At 41.8% G+C, this 18700-nt stretch overlaps 4 protein-coding genes across 4 annotated transcripts; 2 read left to right on the top strand and 2 right to left on the bottom strand.

Annotated features, from left to right (window-relative positions):
* Positions 1 to 1549: 1549 nt before the first annotated feature.
* On the top strand, positions 1550 to 4333 carry LOC117774000 (mitochondrial uncoupling protein 2-like). Its single transcript, XM_034605981.1, has 7 exons — positions 1550 to 1705; positions 2330 to 2466; positions 2571 to 2778; positions 2869 to 3066; positions 3163 to 3264; positions 3401 to 3581; positions 3666 to 4333. The coding sequence occupies exons 2-7, from the start codon at positions 2338 to 2340 to the stop codon at positions 3778 to 3780; spliced, it is 933 nt and encodes a 310-aa protein (XP_034461872.1). The 5' UTR covers positions 1550 to 1705; positions 2330 to 2337; the 3' UTR covers positions 3781 to 4333.
* Positions 4334 to 6488: 2155 nt separating this feature from the next.
* On the top strand, positions 6489 to 9794 carry ucp2 (uncoupling protein 2). Its single transcript, XM_034605980.1, has 7 exons — positions 6489 to 6667; positions 6971 to 7174; positions 7423 to 7639; positions 7721 to 7918; positions 8007 to 8108; positions 8200 to 8380; positions 8475 to 9794. Exons 2-7 carry the CDS (start codon positions 7049 to 7051, stop codon positions 8587 to 8589), a joined length of 939 nt encoding a protein of 312 aa, XP_034461871.1. The 5' UTR covers positions 6489 to 6667; positions 6971 to 7048; the 3' UTR covers positions 8590 to 9794.
* LOC117774846 (dnaJ homolog subfamily B member 13-like) lies at positions 8795 to 11763 on the bottom strand. The gene is made up of 8 exons (XM_034607506.1): positions 11696 to 11763; positions 11485 to 11588; positions 10975 to 11136; positions 10712 to 10872; positions 10435 to 10548; positions 9406 to 9522; positions 9231 to 9307; positions 8795 to 8945 (listed from the first exon to the last, which is right to left on the bottom strand). The coding sequence occupies exons 1-8, from the start codon at positions 11761 to 11763 to the stop codon at positions 8795 to 8797; spliced, it is 954 nt and encodes a 317-aa protein (XP_034463397.1).
* A 2474-nt stretch (positions 11764 to 14237) lies between these two features.
* On the bottom strand, positions 14238 to 17317 carry LOC117773997 (tubulin alpha-1C chain-like). The gene is made up of 4 exons (XM_034605977.1): positions 17277 to 17317; positions 15568 to 15790; positions 15328 to 15476; positions 14238 to 15220 (listed from the first exon to the last, which is right to left on the bottom strand). Exons 1-4 carry the CDS (start codon positions 17277 to 17279, stop codon positions 14243 to 14245), a joined length of 1353 nt encoding a protein of 450 aa, XP_034461868.1. The 5' UTR covers positions 17280 to 17317; the 3' UTR covers positions 14238 to 14242.
* Between the last annotated feature and the right edge of the window lie 1383 nt (positions 17318 to 18700).

Here is an 18700-nt window from a genome sequence, read left to right as displayed (position 1 = left end):
TTTTCATGCGCTGTGGGTGGAGGTCAGTGCAGACTGGTTGAAGCCGGACCAGTAAATTGTTTACTGGTCAGACTGGGTGTTCAAAGGTTATTCACATTGTGTTCTCACAGAGCTGTTTTTAGAGTTGACCATAGGAAGCAGGTGGTGAAAGTAGTGACCCTGCTCTTCTGTTTCCTTCTTGACGGTGCTATAAGTTTGACCCGTTTCCATCTTTGCATTGCAAATTGAATGAGATGAAAAAAAGAAAATGCATGAACCCAATCCTAAATCGTTACGTCTTCGATTGCAACATTTGCAAACAGGTTTCAGCGTAAAATAGAAATCTAATTGAAAATAAATTCTTGAAATCGCCCATTTGTCTGGGTCCACTCTTAAATTGAATGTGTTCATCCTTTGCCATAGTTACACCCTTCCACCAAATTTCATGGAAAGTGCGTGTGAGTGTGTGCAGGTGCATGTGCATGTGAATTAATATATACATATATATATTATATTTTTTCTGAAAACAACCTCAGGGATCTTGAGACACTTGTATTGTGGATTATGAAGTGGTTGTAACTTAATAGAGTAATGTCAAGTACTTAGACACACAGATGTAGCAAATGTATATGGGAGAAACATTGGTGGTGCATGTTAGAATGTAAAGGATTAACGCTACATTCTTGGGAATAAAATATCATCCTGACACGTGTCACAGCAGGGGAAACATTATATATCTAGTTGTCAGAGTTTGGCCCAGTCAACTGAAGGACCTGTTGTGGGCTCGCTGGGGCCGTGACGTGGAGCTGCAATGGAAAGTCACATGTATAGTAGCGTGCACACTCAGATGTCCAACACTTGTGTCCCCCCCTCTCTAACACTTTCCATTCAGTATCCAGTTCTCTCTTTGGGTGCTCGTATACCCGCACAGATGCGAACGGGGGGGATGATTGCGCACACATGCTATGTGCATCCGCCCACTGGCGTTCATTGTATGGATTGGCTGAGAAGTATGACGGGTCCTTGTAGCCTGGAACATTGTGTATCCTCACAACTTGCAGGGAGGAGGGGGGAGGGAATTCCTGAAGCTCCTTGGTCAGTTTGGCATTTTGCTGTGGGGCACCAACGCCTAGAAGAGAATGCAGTGCACACGTTATCCACTACGGGGCTCCTGTCAGCCAGTCAGATGCCCCATGGAAGCAATTCTGATTGGCCACATATATTAGCCAATAGAAACAGGAGGAATGCTGTTTGATGTCAGATGTTATATATGACCTGTTCTACACCCAGGTTAAAATAGAAATTTTATGGTTAACTCCTTAAGCTGTGGAGGTAAAATACATTCTATACATTATGATATTGTACTTTATATTAAATGTGAAACAACATGAATATAATGTGAATGTTTACACGTGTTCAGAGAGCATGAGTCCACAGCAGGCTGCCATGACGAGACTGTCAGGAGCAGATAAACAAGTACTCAAATTTCCGTCTGTGTCTCCCTGACGGCTATTTGGTAAACATGAGATTCACATAGCGAACGTTCAGGCTTGTCAGGCTGCCCTGCAGTCATGTGCAAAAGGTGTCTATAAATTCAGCTGCTTCTCCGTCACAGAGCAGTATAAGCACACAGCATGATGTGGGGATGCAAAAGGGACTAAGCACCTAAAGGATTCTATTTTCTCTCTGCTGTGTTGGGTTGTAACTATCCTGGAAAGATACTCAGGTAAAGTAACAATGATTTCGGTTTTGCAACTTATCAACTTATGTCACTTGAGTGAATAGTATTTATTATATCAACAAAACATGTTTTATATCAAGTATTTGTAGACAAATATTAGCAAATTCCCACCACAAAGGATAAAAGGATTTGCATGTCGGTTTCCTGTATCTTTGAAGTATAACTAATTTTTCAGTCGTCATAATGATAAACCTGATAAAACACAAACAAAAAGACAAACTCTTCTTGCATCACCAGTTAGTGATAAATGCTTGCTTTCATAGGGAGTGGTAGTGCTTGCTGGATTACTTCAAATAAATTATATGGACCCAGACATTTCCACAACAGAACCACTTCCAAAGATTAATTTTCTTCTTGAGAAAAATAAAAAACTCTTAACTACCATGTATGCACAACGATGAGCACCGACAATACACCCAGCTCCCTAGATATTAGCTCTACAATCACATTTTAGCATTATTAGAGTGATTGAATGTGAGAACACATGACAAGTTATAATCTGTGTGTGTCTGTCTTGCTGAGCTGATTGATTGTGAGTTTATGAGGTATCATATACTTAGAGATCTTGGGCATTAAGAGCAGATTTTTCCATTTGTCTCATCAGAGCAGGTGTAGAAATGGTTGTTACGAAACCCACGGACGTCCTGGTGCCCTCTCAGGCAGTTAAGTTCTTCGGAGCAGGCACCGCCGGCTGCATTGCTGACCTCATCACCTTTCCCCTGGATACTGCCAAAGTCAGACTACAGGTGAGCTGCACAAAGCTAAAAAGGACTTGACACCTGCTGATTTTATTTTTTTCTGTACTTTTTTAACTTGCCGCTGGGAATCCTTGAATGTCATCCTATCCCAGATTCAGGGAGAGGCTAGTAAAATCAAAGGGGCCTCTGCAACAAAGTACCGAGGAGTGTTTGGCACCATTTTGACCATGGTGCGCACAGAGGGGCCCAGGAGTCTTTACAACGGCCTGGTGGCAGGACTCCAGAGGCAGATGAGCTTCGCCTCTGTCCGAATCGGCCTTTACGACTCCATGAAGCAGTTTTACACACGAGGCACTGACAGTGCGTAACCTGAGCATCATTGAGTTATATATGAACAAGGTTGTTTCTCTCCTGCTGCTTCAATTTGACTGATGTAAATATTTTGCTCAGGCGCTGGGATTGTGACTCGGCTCATGGCAGGGTGCACCACAGGAGCCATGGCTGTGGCTTTTGCCCAACCAACAGATGTGGTGAAGGTGCGTTTCCAAGCCCAGGTACGAATGGCTGATGGTAGCAGGAGGTACAACAGCACCCTAGATGCCTACAGGACGATTGCGCGAACTGAGGGAATAAGGGGCCTTTGGAGAGGTACTGCTTCAAGTAGAAAAATGCCTTTTTAGTTATTGCTTAACGTGTAACTTCCTTTCACTGGTTTTTGAATCCTCCTGTGCTGCTTTCTTCCAGGCTGCATGCCCAACATCACTCGTAACGCCATTGTAAACTGTGCAGAGCTGGTGACCTATGACATGATCAAGGAACTCATCCTGAAGTATGATCTAATGACAGGTGAGCAAAAAAAAAAAAAACTTGTTGTAGAAAGTGCAGATCATATCGTTACAAGTATCGTAACTTCTTTTGCAACCAAGTTAAAATAACAAAATGTATCGAGGAAAAACCGGGTTTGGCTTCTCTTCCTCTGCAGACAACCTGCCCTGCCACTTCACAGCCGCTTTTGGTGCAGGCTTCTGCACAACAGTTGTGGCCTCTCCTGTGGATGTGGTCAAAACACGGTTCATGAACTCAGGAGCTGGCAAGTACAGCAGCGCAATCAACTGTGCCCTCACCATGCTGAGAAATGAAGGACCCAAAGCTTTTTATAAAGGGTAAACACACGCTAACCTAACAGTGAACCACACAACAGTAAAATAACCTGGCAACACTTGTTTACTTCTCTTTCATTTCCTCAGGTTCACGCCTTCTTTCTTGCGACTGGGGTCCTGGAACATCGTGATGTTTGTGACGTATGAACAGATTAAAAGAGAAATGACCAAGGCACAGCAGGGCTGGGAGTCGCCATTTTGACCTCACCTCATTAGACTTCAGTGATGCAGAGACACAAAGGCCTTGCCTTTACCACAGTGCAGTGGAGACCAGTGGTGACCCATGGTTGGAAAAGGAGATCATAACTGAAGTGGCTCAGAGGTGAAGCTGAGGCATCATAAGAGCTCACATGCTATAAAGACCGATGGAAGGAAGGAGTGACTCATCAAACTCCTGAATCACCATGGACATTGTGGGCATAATAACACTCCACTTTGAAGATGTATTTTCATGTTTACAAGAATGAACTGTATGAATGATGTCATTCTGCATTCAGGGCAGGTTTTCCATGAAAGAGACAGAGAAACTGGATCAGGCAATATTTGACCTCAACAGTGATCATGTCTATGTCCTTTACTTTGTCTTCTTGTGGACTGTTTACAATGTTTACCATTATATGTTCTGCATGTAGTCAGGAATGTGTAGGCTCATCTAAGTGCTGCTGATTGTAAATAACATGATGTATCGCCGGTCGATAAGTCATATGAATAGAATATATTGTACATGATGCTGTACAAATAAAGTGCCAATTTTTAATTTCTTAGTCTATCTTTAACCTAAAAACTCCTGGACTAACTAGTGCGAGTACTGGGATGATTGGATGAATCAGTCTGCTTGATAGAATGCTGAAAACTGTCTACAGAAAATGAAGATTCTTGGGATTTAAGCAGGCTTGTGCAAAGTATTTAAGTTTCTCAAGAAGCATCTCAATAAGCAAAAGTAAGAGATTAGACCAAATGTTCTACATTAATGGAGAACCCATTCCAACAGTGTCTGAGATACCTATAAAAAGCCTTGGACGATGTTATGATGTAAGCCTCACAGACTGCGAGCGACCAGTCCATGCTTCCTGGCAAGTTAAAGCTCTGGTGCTTACAGTTTGGCCGGTTACCCCGACTGAGGTGTCCACTTACAGTAGATGACGTTCCTATCTCAAGAGTTAAGAACATGGAGAGAATGATCAACTTCTACACACACACACACACACACACACACACACACATTCTTGTACTTCCATAGTTAGGACAATCATTAGCATAATGCTTCTGCCAGCCCCTAACCCTGACTCTGCACTAACCCTAACCTTAAAATTAAGTCTTAACCCTCAAACAAGCTTTTGAAAAAGTGAGGATCAGCCAAAATGTCCTCACTTTCAAAAATGCCTTTGCTCAAAAGGGTCCTCGCAAATAAATAAGTACACACACAAGTGTAGGAGCTCAGGGGCCAAAGCATCTTTTCATCACGGTTTATAATCCACATATTTCATATGGGACCTGTCCAGGGTGTAACCCCGCCTCTCGTCCATTGTCAGATTGGCTATTGCTCCCCCCACGACCAATGAAGGATAAGTGGTATGGATATTGAATAGATACCAGGGAGGTTATGTTTTCACCCCTGTCCGTTTGTTTGTTGGTTTGGTTGGTTTAGCAAAATTACGCTACTACTGGACGGAACACCACGAAACCTGGTGGAACAATGTGGTGTGGATCAAGACAGAGCCCATTACACTGTAGTGCAGATCCAGATCAGGGGGTTGATCCTTTACACTTACTTTAACATTGTGAGATATAGGGCGTTTTGAAACATTTTCCCTGATTTCTCAGAGAATAACTCAGGGATCTTGATGAAAATAAACCAGGCAGATTATATATAGACTGGTATTAATGAGTGTGAACAATCTGGTGCAGATCCAAATAAAAACCCTGATCTAGTAAATTTTAAAGTGGTTTCATATGAGGACTGTTTGGCCTTGGCAGATATGCACTCTGCTGAAGACCATTCTAATTCTTATGATGAGACTTCCTTTATACAACTTCACCAACCTTTCCCTAATTATGTTGCATTGCTTTACGGAGCTCTATCATGGAAACATATTTGCGTGTAGATTCCCCTTTATCCGTATATTAAACAAAACTAAGCCGTTTATGAATTTATTTTCAAAAACACAGTTCAGTGTTGCACCACATTATCAGTGCAGCACCAACAGGTCATGGACAGGACATTTCAACGAAGAGCAGTCGTATATGTTAATGGCCCTGAACATACGGATCTAATTTGGTGGGCGACGTACTATGTGTTCTTGTATGTTCTTGTGTTTTCAGCATGACTCAGCACTCTGCAAGTCTGCACTTGCTGTGCTGTGATTCTGAGAACAAAGCTTTAAACAGATGCTGCACCTAACCAAATGATTCTAAGTTAGAAAATCGAATTTTTTCAATATTTTCATGAAATAGTAATTTCTCAATAATTAGAGAAATTCAGTAATTATTCAGGCTTCTTATTTATCACAACTCAGGTTTGTAATCTTTGTTGTGATGTGGTTGTTGTTGGTCTGAGGGAGCTTGATTATAAAGCCAAGAAGACAAAAGGTAAATCAGGCAAACCGAGCCACAGACTGTTTGTCACACAGACAGGTTTACGGTCGGCCCATGGGAACGGCGGGCAGCCCACAGATACAGTGGGGGTGGGGCCGCAGCAGCAACACATGCAGTGATGTAACAGCATCCCAGCAGTATTTAAAGGGTGGTTCTCTTCCCCACACGTCTGCATCCTGTCCATGCGTCGGTTCACTTCATTCATTTTGATCTTTTCACTTCAAGATTCTCTGCATTTCACCATCACGGTACAATCTTAAATATAATGTTTTTCCTTTTTAGGACAGTTTTATTTTTGTTTGTTACATTTCTATGTTGTTTTTGAACTTGTTTCTGTTTTCCCAGGATTTGGAGTATGATCTTAAGACCAATCACTATAGAAAAATCTTCTATGGAAAAACAAGGACATCAGTTTATAGCTAGGACAAAGTTCAGCCAGAGGGACACGTTTAGAGAATCCTGATCTCAGAAGTTTTTGTCCTATCACCTAAAAGGTAAGAATCTATTATCAAAGTTCAGATCTCGATAAGTTGATGCTTGTGTCCATGCATCCTTTTCCTGTCTGCAGCTGTCTTGCATTAAGCATCAGTTAAACCTGTTATTAAGAATATCCCTTTTACTTAATTAGCATGTTACGTGAACCAACTATTGGGTTTATCATGTACAGAGCTAAGTACAAGACATAGAATCAAGTATAAAATGCTCTATTGCATATTTTGGTATTCTAATGACTTAACTTTGCCATGGTGCTCGTGGAATACAACAATCTTTGGATGCAATGTGGTGTATTTTTGCAGATTTTCAGGAGCTTCTTGTCCTGTCCACATCAATCAGTTTTCAACCGTTCCTTGTGTTGATCCAAATAACTCTGGAAAATGGTTGGATTTAAACCTGCTGATGTGCCTCCGTCGGCAGCTGTGAAGTTTTTGGGAGCAGGAACTGCAGCCTGTATCGCTGACCTGCTCACCTTTCCCTTGGACACAGCCAAAGTGCGACTGCAGGTACAAGTCAATGTCATCAACACATCTTACATGTGCACATATATATAACATTTTGTGTAAAGGCCATTGTATGCATTGCGGACAGATTTTCCAGTCTGGAACAAACACTCATTCAGCACTTTTACTATCTAATCAAGACTGGAGGTGCTGGGGATTGAACTACTGACCATCTGGTTGGCGGACGACCCTCTCTACCCCGTGATTTCTTATCTTTAGTTGAATTTCGATTTCCCATTGTTCTTGCACAGATCCAAGGGGAGGCCATAAGCTCTGGAGCAGCAGGGAATGGGTCAGCGGTGAAGTATCGAGGAGTGTTTGGCACCATCACTACCATGGTGCGCACAGAGGGACCCAGGAGTCTTTACAGTGGACTGGTGGCAGGACTCCAGAGGCAGATGAGCTTCGCCTCTGTCCGCATTGGCCTCTACGACTCGGTAAAGCAGTTCTACACCAGAGGCTCTGAGCGTGAGTATCTGTGAATGTGTTATTATTGTTGGTCTAGTTGCGACGGTCCTGCGACAACCACCTCTCTCCTCTCTGGTTCAGATGTAGGCATTGGCGTTCGGCTGCTTGCGGGATGTACCACAGGTGCCATGGCGGTTGTGTTAGCTCAGCCCACAGATGTGGTGAAAGTCCGCTTCCAGGCACATGCCAGGTCCTCTGGGGTCGCCAGACGCTACTCTAGCACAATTGATGCTTACAGGACCATTGCTAAGGAAGAAGGCATCCGTGGCCTTTGGAAAGGTAGACTCATAAATGATAGTTGCGAGGATCCTGAAGGTTATTCTCCAATTTCTTACAATAAATGTGCTTATTTCACTCCGTCATGCAGGTACAGCTCCAAACATTTTACGGAACGCGACGGTCAACTGCACAGAACTGGTGACGTACGACTTCATCAAGGATACACTTCTAAAGTCCACGCCCCTGACAGGTGAAACAATGGCTGCAGCCCAACATAATCCAGTGGAATGATTTAAGGGTTTCTCTTCCTGGGACACTAATTTACAGCCTTCGCTCCACAGACAACCTGCCCTGCCACTTTATATCAGCCTTCGGTGCAGGGTTATGCACGACAGTCATCGCTTCACCTGTCGATGTGGTCAAGACAAGATATATGAACTCTTCTCTTGGCCACTACAGAAGCGTCTTCAACTGTGCTGCTACCATGATGACCAAAGAAGGACCACTTGCCTTTTATAAGGGGTAAGTGTTTTTTGCAACAGGAAAAGAATGGCTGTGAACAAAATGATGATAATATGAATTGTAATTTTTCTGATTTTCTCCGCCTCCTCTTAAGGTTCGTGCCCTCTTTCTTACGCCTGGGCTCCTGGAACGTGGTGATGTTTGTTACATACGAGCAGCTGAAACGAGCCATGATGGCAGCAAATCACAACTGCACAAGAATTCTGTGATTCCTGCCCGGCAGAAGGCTGATGTTGCACAGAGATTATGTTTACAGATTTCTTTGCCTTTTGTTTCTTCCTTTGTGTTTATTTATACTCAAAGTATGAATGTTATGTGAATCAAATTGTGCTTTGATGGATAAGGGAAATAAAACCGATAATAATAATCAAAGATCACAGGATAGAAACAAGTGTATTAAAATGGGATCGATATTTATTTCAAAGCTTTTTTGATCAGATGCTTTCTGTCAGGGGAGAGCTTCTCGGGGAACTGGATGTCGAAATGAATAATGAGGTCTCCTCTCTGTGAAGGATCCTGGAACAGCGGCATTCCCTCTCCAGGCACCACTTTTCTGTATTTAGGGCTGAAACAACAAATCAGAGACAGGAAAATGATTATTGATGGAGATGAGGCACAAAGCCAAAACAAATCCTTGTAGTAATGTTCCTGTTTAACTGTATGGGTGATGTGAACTATTTGAATTGATCTCTCTCATTTCTCATCTCTCCCTGTTCTGATCTTAACATTTAAAAAATTCATCCAGCCTTTATAATATCTGAGATCCATGTAAAATGAATAGTACAAAGAAAATACAATATTGCAAGTATTACAGATTTCCACATTGGCCCCAGTATAGAAAAGCACTTACTGCACAATGTCGTTGATGGGAATATTGATTAGCCTTCCATCTATTGTCTGCACATTCACAGAGAAGCCAGTCAAGGCCTGTGGAAGATGTTTTTTTTTGTTGTTTTAGTGTTTTTGTTTTTTTTATACCAAATCTTTAGGTTTAACTGATAAAAAACACATGTTATATGACTCACCATCTCCAGAGAGATTTGGGTCTTGTAGATCAGATCATCATCTTGTCTTTCAAACAGAGGATGACTCTCCTGCTGCACTATGAACACAATATCTGCAGGGATGCTGTTGGGTCCCAGCTATATAGTCAGAAGATTAAAAAGCATGTAAAAAGAATTTGATGACAATCATTTCAGTGTGCCTGAGTTTACATACAAAGTGCGACTAGATGTTAGAGAGGGATCTTCTGAGGACACCTAGTGGTGATCCTTTGGAAATACCACCATACCACAACTGAATGATTAAATAAGCTTCACAAAAATGTAATTTTCTTACTTGTTCATATTAAACTCTTATTTTTCTAGTGTCTTGACCTCGTTCTGACATTATTCACAGTTTTAGGGTTAATTGCTTTTGAAAGTTGGAGCAAGTTTCCAGTCACCACTGTTAGCCTGGTATAATAACAACATGACAAGAGAAAAAATGTAAAATTGTGGAATTAAAAAATCTAGTATAAAATGAAACAGACTTCATAAAAATCTTTTGAATACTAAGAAAATTAATAATTCCCATATGATCGATCCAATAAGGAATTACCCTTCCTATAGGTGTCATAATGGTTATTATCATGTAATGATAATCCAGTATAAATCTGTAGAATGTTGCATTAATATAATTATAGGAAATATATATTCTTTTTTTTCAAACCAAAACTTTTCAGCTGTAGGAATATGTTTTGTGCTTTTCATCCATAATTTACTTTTCGCATTGGTGTATTGCTAGGTTACAGTACACTAAAAACTTGGATTATCTATTATAAAGTCCCATTTGCTGACAATTCTGAACTAAGTATGAGACAACAGAGAGTTTGATAAATCACCATCAGAGACAGCATCAGAAACCTAAACTCAGGTCTTGTGAGATATACTTTATTGTGAGATTTGTAAGTATAGGTGAGTAAAATTGATTTGTGTAATGCTTTTCAAATGCATTGGAAATTTTTAGAGCATTTTTAAATATCAACAGAAAGTAATGTTGTTTAGTTATTTTACCTGATCTCCCTCTTTGGAGAAAACAATTCTTGTGCCTTCTTTCCATCCAGGATTTACATCTATAGAGAGGATCTTGTCTTTGACACTGGATGTGTATCCACCCTCATTCATTACCTGTTCAAGAAATAAGGCAAAGATAAATGAATACATTTTTGTGATTATTAGATGTAACAAGTCATTTGATGTGTGCCCATGAGTTGCTTTCAGCGTAACAAATGAATGTGTGAATGATTCGACCTCTGAAAGATTGTGTAATCTGAAAGGATATCTCACACACAGATGTTCTTACGTTGCGATATATCTTAATCTTTTTTGTGCACCCATGGAACAGATCATCCAGGGACAAAGGAAGGTCTCTCTCTATTGGGGGGTCTTGTGTCTTCACCACCACTGGTTGCAGGCCAACAAACTGAAGTGGTACATCATTTGCAGAGAAGACTATTGATAAATAAATGAATAAATTAGGCAAAAATAAAAGGCTGCTGGTATTAAGTTTGAGCAAACATATTACTGTATGGAATTCGTCTCTATTTTTTTCACCTGCAAATGGGTTGTCACATCCAAAGAAATGTTTAAATGTTTTTTCTGGATTCCCGTGGTAGGCATATTTAGAGGACCAGGCGCCACCTCTGCCAAACTCAGGTGGAATCCCACCCTTTAGTCCCTCCTCACCAAACCTGTCATAGGTTGCCTTTTTCCGAGCTGTAACAAAGAAAACACATATTGACACAGTCTGTTAATACGCTGTGTGGTAAAATGTGGACAGTTTTATAGATTTACAAACTAAACTCTTTCCTTGTATTGTAAATTAGTTTTTATAGTTAGTTCTGCATACAGTGAGTCCTGAACCATCCCTTAGTTATGAGGGATATAAATTTATATATAGGTCTAGACTGCCGGGGTAATTCACATCATGCACTGAGCACTTCTCCCCTCTTTTCTGTCTCTCGGCCCCCACATTCATTTATTTATTTTACTACATGTCACTATCTTTGTGTTTTTTCCTCCCATAGTCTCTCTCTGTCTCTCTTCACTCTTCTGGTTACTTACGGTCGCTGAGAACATCGTAGGCTTCACCCAGCTGACTGAACCTGTCTGAGCTTCCTGCTTCTTTGCTGCTGTTTGGGTGAAACTTCAACGCGAGACATCGATATCTGGCAAAAAGAGGTAGAAATCAACAACAACAAAAAGAACAGCTGATATTAAACATGTGTGAATGGCTTTAAGTTTTCAGGATTGTAATTTAACGAGAGAGACCTACGCCTTTTTGATATCTGCAGCTGTGGCGCTCTTGTTTATCTTAAGTGCTTTGTAGTAATCTTCATCCATGGTGGAAGTAAATGCAGTAAAGGAAAGCTCAAATCGTGGCAATGTTAGCTCGTAGATGCATTTCTGGTGGCCTGTTGCCACACTGTTTGGAGGCAGCTGCCTTTGTTGCCCCTTTGTTTAGAGGCAGCTGCCTCTGTTGCCACACTGTTTGAAGGCAGCTGCCTTTGTTGCCACACTGTTTATAGGCAGCTGCATTTGTTGCCACACAATGTTTGGAGGCAGCTGTCACAAGTGTTTGGGGGCAATTGTCATTGCCGCCACACTTTCTGACAGTTGCGCAACTACAGCTGTTTGTGATTTATTCAATGAGATATAAACTGGTTTATGAAAGTTTATTAGATAAATTGTTAGCTCTCGGGGGGTTGGACTCAAAAATGTACATTTCCCAAAGAGTAATAACCCAAAGACTGTATGTCTTTGGGTTATTACCTATCGATAGACACAAAGATCATATCATATGGATCTGATAGACGCAGAGCTTTTCTTATCATTTTGAGTCCAACCCCCCGAGACCTGACACTGACCTAATACTTTTTAACCAAGTTATATTCTTATGTCTTCAGTATTTATATGAAACAATGACTCACTCCATGGACAGCAATATTGATACAGGCTGGCTTATCCTGTGAAATGTACTGATATTGAACCAAAATGTTATTTATACTTTTCTGGCTAACCAGTAATTTTAAGTACAACTCCACCAAGGTTACGAAAGTGCGACTTGACATTTTTGTTTTGGTTTTGATGACAGATAGACATTCAAAATGTATAAATATTCTCCTATAATTATTTTTGTGTTTTAGTAATTTGTGCAAATGCAGATCATAATTGTTGAGGACTTTTTGACCATCCTCACACATTACTGTATATGCCACTTTATATTATGTATATGATATATATTACATTATACCTGTACACCAATTGGAGAGTGGGGCCTGCCTCGTTCCACACATACTCCCTTCTCTCTCCAAGCAGTACCAAGGTCAGGTTATAGATAAAGGCCCAACCAACAGTACATTGTAGTGTCTACGCTTAGGGACTTTTATATCTAACTCAGATGCCACAGACAGAGACACCAGTGGCAAGACATAAGGACACAATGTGATTTCATTGAGTGACAGTAATTCTAGCCATTCATGGATGTGCTGTTAGAATGGGTGACGCAAGTGGAGGAAGATATATGGGGAGGCTTTGGGAGACATCTTCAGACTTGGGGTTGAAAATTGCTCATGTTACTCTGTTGGCGTTTGTATATTGTTGCACCTTCTGGTCTCCTTGATGCATCAAGTCTTCTGTGTAAGACATCAGCTCCTGCCTGAGTTCTCCTTTCACCAGCTTCCAGAAAACTTCCATATCAAAAAATAACTGAATTAAAGCATTAAATTATAGCATTGTCTATTGTAATGATATATTGAGTCAGTGATGATAAATGTTAATAATGGAACCTTCAAAAGGGCAACAGAGCTGCAATAACAGACACAAACAGCCGGTTTTACATGTGTCAAAGATAGCAAATGTATTGTAGTAAGGACTGGGTTAAAGTGAATTAAATATAAAAAAATCTTTGAAGTTCACAAGGCACGAACATTAATTGGCTAATGATACATTTATAACAGCTTCTCACCATCATCCTTTCAGACAGAGGAGTAGAGTCATAGCAAATACGAGTCTTTTTATGTAACTCATTGAAAAGAAAGCAGTGTTCCAGTTTCAGTCATTAAGCCTCATGTTCCAAGTCCTACCACATTCGTGTGTACCCGATTGTTGTACATCGTTTTAACAACAGTTCAACTCTCTATCAAGATCTAAAAATGATACCTGGATAAATTCCATTACGCAGAAAGACACTGCATTCCCGTTGGCATCAGAAACTGGTTACATCACCAAAGCAGTCTTGACATGATTTGCCCCGAGACTGATCTGTGTACAACTGACTTAGTATTTGTAACATAGGACACTATAGGCTAAGGCACCTTAAAATTGTCTCTACCGCGAGACCTAAAGCTGCTTAGACTAACCTTAACCCTGATTTGCATATCTGCAGAAAAAGACCAGATATTGAATCAGATAAAGATATGCACAATAGGCTACATAAATATACATATGGAAATACCGGAATGTCCAGACATGTTATTTGTTTTCTGTGTCACTGTTAGGAGCCTGAATTGTGGCACAGGCTCATCTTATAAATGATCAGTAGACAAAAATAAAAGAATTAACATGGCATGGACCCATAAAATGCTTAATAAATCTTGTTAAAGTTTAACTAAACCCCTAAAACATTTTTTTACAGATGAAAAACAACATATCTGGACATTTAGTAGAGAGAATATTTATTTGGGAATTTGGCTGTATTCAAATGCAGTACATATGAGCACAGAAAATAGAAAAGAATAGAACAGATGAAAAGGGATGACACCATAACTGAACCAAAGAACAAAATGAAAATGCTCAGGAAAACACAAGGGAATGCATGTGTTTAATAATCCCCTTCCTCCTCATCATCCTCTCCCAAACTATCAGCTCCGACCTCTTCGTAATCTTTCTCCAGAGCTGCCATATCCTCTCTGGCCTCAGAGAACTCTCCCTCCTCCATACCCTCACCCACATACCAGTGAACGAAGGCACGCTTGGCGTACATCAGATCAAACTTGTGGTCAAGGCGAGCCCAGGCCTCAGCGATGGCGGTGGTGTTGCTAAGCATGCACACAGCCCTCTGGACCTTGGCCAGGTCTCCACCAGGAACCACAGTGGGTGGCTGGTAGTTGATGCCGACCTTGAAACCAGTGGGGCACCAGTCCACAAACTGGATGGTGCGTTTGGTCTTGATGGTGCCGATGGCAGCGTTGACATCTTTGGGTACCACATCTCCACGGTACAGGAGGCAGCAGGCCATGTATTTACCGTGGCGAGGGTCACATTTCACCATCTGATTGGCCGGCTCGAAGCAGGCATTTGTGATCTCAGACACCGTTAATTGCTCATGGTAGGCCTTCTCGGCAGAGATGACAGGAGCATAGGTGGCCATAGGGAAGTGGATACGGGGATATGGCACCAAGTTGGTCTGGAACTCGGTCAGATCAACATTGAGGGCACCATCGAAACGGAGGGAAGCAGTGATGGAGGACACAATCTGACTCATCAACCTGTTCAGGTTGACGTAGGAGGGATGCTCGATATCGAGGTTCCTGCGGCAGATATCGTAGATGGCCTCGTTATCTACCATGAAGGCACAGTCAGAGTGCTCCAGGGTGGTGTGGGTGGTCAGGATGGCATTGTAGGGCTCCACCACAGCGGTGGACACCTGGGGGGCTGGGTAGATGGAGAACTCCAGCTTGGACTTCTTACCGTAGTCGACAGACAGACGCTCCATCAGCAGTGAGGTGAAGCCAGAGCCGGTGCCACCTCCGAAGCTATGGAAAACCAGGAAGCCTTGAAGACCAGTGCACTGGTCAGCCTGAAGACAGAGAGGGTGACGGATTAAATATGAGAGACAATATTATGATTTAGTCTGACGTTTGTCAAAATTAATACAAGTTTAACTCCTGATGTAAAGTTACCCACCAGTTTGCGGATCCTGTCCAGCACCAGGTCAATGATCTCTTTGCCAATGGTGTAGTGTCCACGGGCGTAGTTGTTGGCAGCATCCTCTTTACCAGTGATCAGTTGCTCAGGGTGGAACAGCTGGCGGTAGCTTCCAGTGCGTACTTCATCTGAAGAGACAGAGTCAGTCAGAAATGACTCAACAGTTTGATTTTAAGGAAATCAGAGTAACCGTGGTTTCTACTTTTCACGACAGTTTACCGATGACAGTGGGCTCCAGGTCGACAAAAACAGCTCTGGGGACGTGCTTTCCAGCTCCGGTCTCACTAAAGAAGGTGCTGAAGGAGTCATCTCCTCCTCCAATGGTCTTGTTGCTGGGCATCTGTCCATCCGGCTGGATCCCATGTTCCAGGCAGTAAAGCTCCCAGCAGGCATTGCCAATCTGGACACCGGCCTGACCAACGTGCACGGAGATACACTCACGCTGCGGAAAGAAGAGAAATATTATTCAACCATGTGCATTTATTTATTTTCTTTGAAGAATTGTTCTCACACTTTTAAGGACTTGCCTCCGCTGTATCATTAGCTGCATTCCTCTCTGACATTTTTCAAACATTTGCTCCAGAGAGGAGACAACGTCGTCATGCGAGCGAAACAAGGCACAGGATTGGCTGGTTTACTGCCCCCACCTTAGGAGATGCTGCCACAGTGCGTGATGTGTATTATATGAGACCAGACTAATTGATTATTTTTATTTTTATTTTTATAATCGATTAAATCTTTTAGTTGTTGCAGCCCTGTATTCAAAATCACCTGACAGATTCTGTACATTCATTATTTACCCACTGAACAGATAACTCTGCATGGACACACAGCAGCATGGAGGCATTTAGTTTTTTTAAACTTGAAGACATGTTCGTCATTTACATTAATTGTATTGGATTTGGCTGCACAGAAAAACACACATTCTGCTACTTTAGTCACTCGGAACGTCGCCATGTTCACTTCCTGTATTAAAGGGGACATTGTATGCCCATTTTACCACAAGTTGATATGGTTCCTTGGGGTCTTAATGAAATGTCTGTAACATACTTTGGTCAAAATACCACAAGGATCATTTAAAACAGCACCCTTTTTACCCTGTCTAAAACAGCCCTCCACAGAATGACCTGTTTTGAGTGCCTGTTCCTTTAAATGCTAATGAGCCAGCTCCCCCCTCCCCCTCTCCCCCCATGATTTTAAACGATATAAATTACATATTTTATATGATATAAATTATCAAATATGCATCCCATACTTTGTATTCCCCTTCTGTTGTCCTGGAGTTTTAATTTTCCCAATCACATAATTAAATGTCCCCCTCTGCCCATCCACTACAAGCACACAAGCAGACAGACAGAGAGAGAAAGAGAGGGGTGTGGGGGGGGGGCTATGAAGACCATCATTTACCCCCGAACCCCGACATTCAACGGGTACAACAACAAGCGGAGAAAGCAGAATCGCGGGCTGACCTTATATATACAGTCTATGGGGCTGACCAGCGCGGAGAAATGCACGTCCCGTGTGAACAGCCAGGCGGCTGCGCACTTGAGAACGGCGCTGCGCTGCCTCGCAGCGGCGCTTCGTCCGCTGTAAACCAGGCGTAACGAGTGTGGGGGGGGCGGGGGGGATGAGGTGGGGGGTGGGCCAAGGCTATGTAGGGAGACTTCCAGTGTATTGTTTTACGACACAATACACAGGAAGCTCATTCGAGTCACTCAAGCATGACGTTTCTGATTTAGAGGAACCATAACAAAACGAGTTTTGGGGTTGGTAGACATGCCAGATACCCACATTAACGTGTAGAAGCACTAACAAAGTGGAATTTGCATGCTATGTCCCCTTTAAAGCTGCAGCTGCTTCTTGAACTGAGCTAAACTAAACTCCAGATATTTGTGATCACATGATTTAAAGAGTGTTTTCCTACTCACCATGTTTCCTGGAACACTGAAGATTAAATAACGAAGATGTTGATTTGCTTCTGGCTACAAGACTCAATCTGTCCTGGTTTTTGGATCAACTGAACCAGTGCAGCCGTTACACAGAGCTATTTATTGCTGGTAGCCTGTGGCGGTAGCTCGTAGAGGCACTTCTGTTTTCAACAGAAACTGCCACTGATGTGTAAAGTCAGCTGCCTTTGTTGCCACACTGTTTAGAGGCAGCTGCCTTTGATGCAAATTTATTGAATAAATGACGAGTCAGAATTTTGGCAACTGTGACAGCTGCCTCCAAACAGTGTGGCAACAAAGGCAGCTACCTCTAAACAGTGTGGCAACACCAAAATTCTGACTCGTCATTTATTCAATAAATTTGTATATATCTATATACTGGTTTATGAAGTTTATTTGTGCAAATGCAGATCATAATAACTAAATTAAAGCATTAAATTATAGAATTGTCTATTGTAATGACATATTGTGTCATTGATGGTCAATTTTAATAATGGAACCTTAAAACAGACACGAACAGAAGGTTTGACATGTGTCACAGATAGCAAAGGTAATGTAGTAAGGACTGGGTTAAAGTGACTTAATAACAAACAAATCTTTGAAGTTCACAAGGCATGAACATTAATTGGCTAATGATACATTAATAACAGCTTCTCACCATCATCGTTTCAGACAAAGGAGTAGAGTCATAGCAAATACGAGTCTTTTTATATAACTCATTGAAAAGAAAGCAGTGTTCCAGTTTCAGTCATTAAGCCTCATGTTCCATTGACATCACTGCCAAGTCCTATCACATTCACGTACTCATCTTCATAATGTGATGACTAGTCAACTTCTTTTTCCAAACTAGTCCAAATCTCCCTGAATAAGTCACAAACAGCGGTAGTTGCTCTCAGTGTGGCAACAATGGCAGCTGCCTCCAAACAGTGTGGCAACAGAGGCAGGTGCCTCCAAACAGAGGTGGGAGCTGCCGTGGCAGGTGCCCTAATGCAGCCTGGCAGCAGTGTGATTTCAAGTTTGAGTTCAATGACACAAAACATAGGCAAAGCATTAACAGTATTTAAGCAGAATCTTTTCTTTTCAGATCAATTATTCTTGGTGCTCAGAACAGTAACAGGTTGATAAAGCTAAAACTACGTATAAATTTCAGGGAATAAGTCACAAACAGCGGTAGTTGCCCTCAAACAGGGTGGCAGCAGTGGCAACTGCCCCCAAAAAGCAGTGGCAACTGTGACAGCTGAAAATGATAGTCAGAGTGTTGTTCCTTTCCTTTTTGGATCTGAATACGAATGTATTTTTCCCACTTCCTGTAAACCTCATTTACCCGTTCTGATACGTTCCCCAGCCAATACATATTAACCCTCTCAGCCAATGTACTCATCTGGAGGCCAGGTCCAGAGCTATCA

Source organism: Hippoglossus hippoglossus, chromosome 14, assembly GCF_009819705.1.
Source record: "Hippoglossus hippoglossus isolate fHipHip1 chromosome 14, fHipHip1.pri, whole genome shotgun sequence".
Taxonomy (NCBI): Eukaryota; Metazoa; Chordata; class Actinopteri; order Pleuronectiformes; family Pleuronectidae; genus Hippoglossus; species Hippoglossus hippoglossus.
This window is presented reverse-complemented; position numbering and strand designations above follow the sequence as displayed.

Bases quoted from the DNA above. Each gene is read 5' to 3' on its own strand.
- LOC117774000 (XM_034605981.1), top strand. From the start codon at position 2,338: ATGGTTGTTACGAAACCCACGGACGTCCTGGTGCCCTCTCAGGCAGTT. The intron at 2,779-2,868 runs GTGCGTAACCTG...TATTTTGCTCAG, and splicing joins TTACACACGAGGCACTGACA to GCGCTGGGATTGTGACTCGG. The intron at 3,265-3,400 runs GTGAGCAAAAAA...CTTCCTCTGCAG, and splicing joins GAAGTATGATCTAATGACAG to ACAACCTGCCCTGCCACTTC.
- ucp2 (XM_034605980.1), top strand. From the start codon at position 7,049: ATGGTTGGATTTAAACCTGCTGATGTGCCTCCGTCGGCAGCTGTGAAG. The intron at 7,919-8,006 runs GTAGACTCATAA...TCCGTCATGCAG, and splicing joins CATCCGTGGCCTTTGGAAAG to GTACAGCTCCAAACATTTTA. The intron at 8,381-8,474 runs GTAAGTGTTTTT...CCTCCTCTTAAG, and splicing joins CCACTTGCCTTTTATAAGGG to GTTCGTGCCCTCTTTCTTAC.
- LOC117774846 (XM_034607506.1), bottom strand. From the start codon at position 11,763: ATGGATGAAGATTACTACAAAGCACTTAAGATAAACAAGAGCGCCACA. The intron at 10,873-10,974 runs GTGAAAAAAATA...ATTTATCAATAG, and splicing joins ATGTGACAACCCATTTGCAG to TCTTCTCTGCAAATGATGTA. The intron at 9,308-9,405 runs GTGAGTCATATA...CATCTTCCACAG, and splicing joins CCCAAATCTCTCTGGAGATG to GCCTTGACTGGCTTCTCTGT.
- LOC117773997 (XM_034605977.1), bottom strand. The intron at 15,477-15,567 runs GTAAACTGTCGT...CTGTCTCTTCAG, and splicing joins CCTGGAGCCCACTGTCATCG to ATGAAGTACGCACTGGAAGC. The intron at 15,221-15,327 runs GTGGGTAACTTT...CTCTGTCTTCAG, and splicing joins TGGACAGGATCCGCAAACTG to GCTGACCAGTGCACTGGTCT.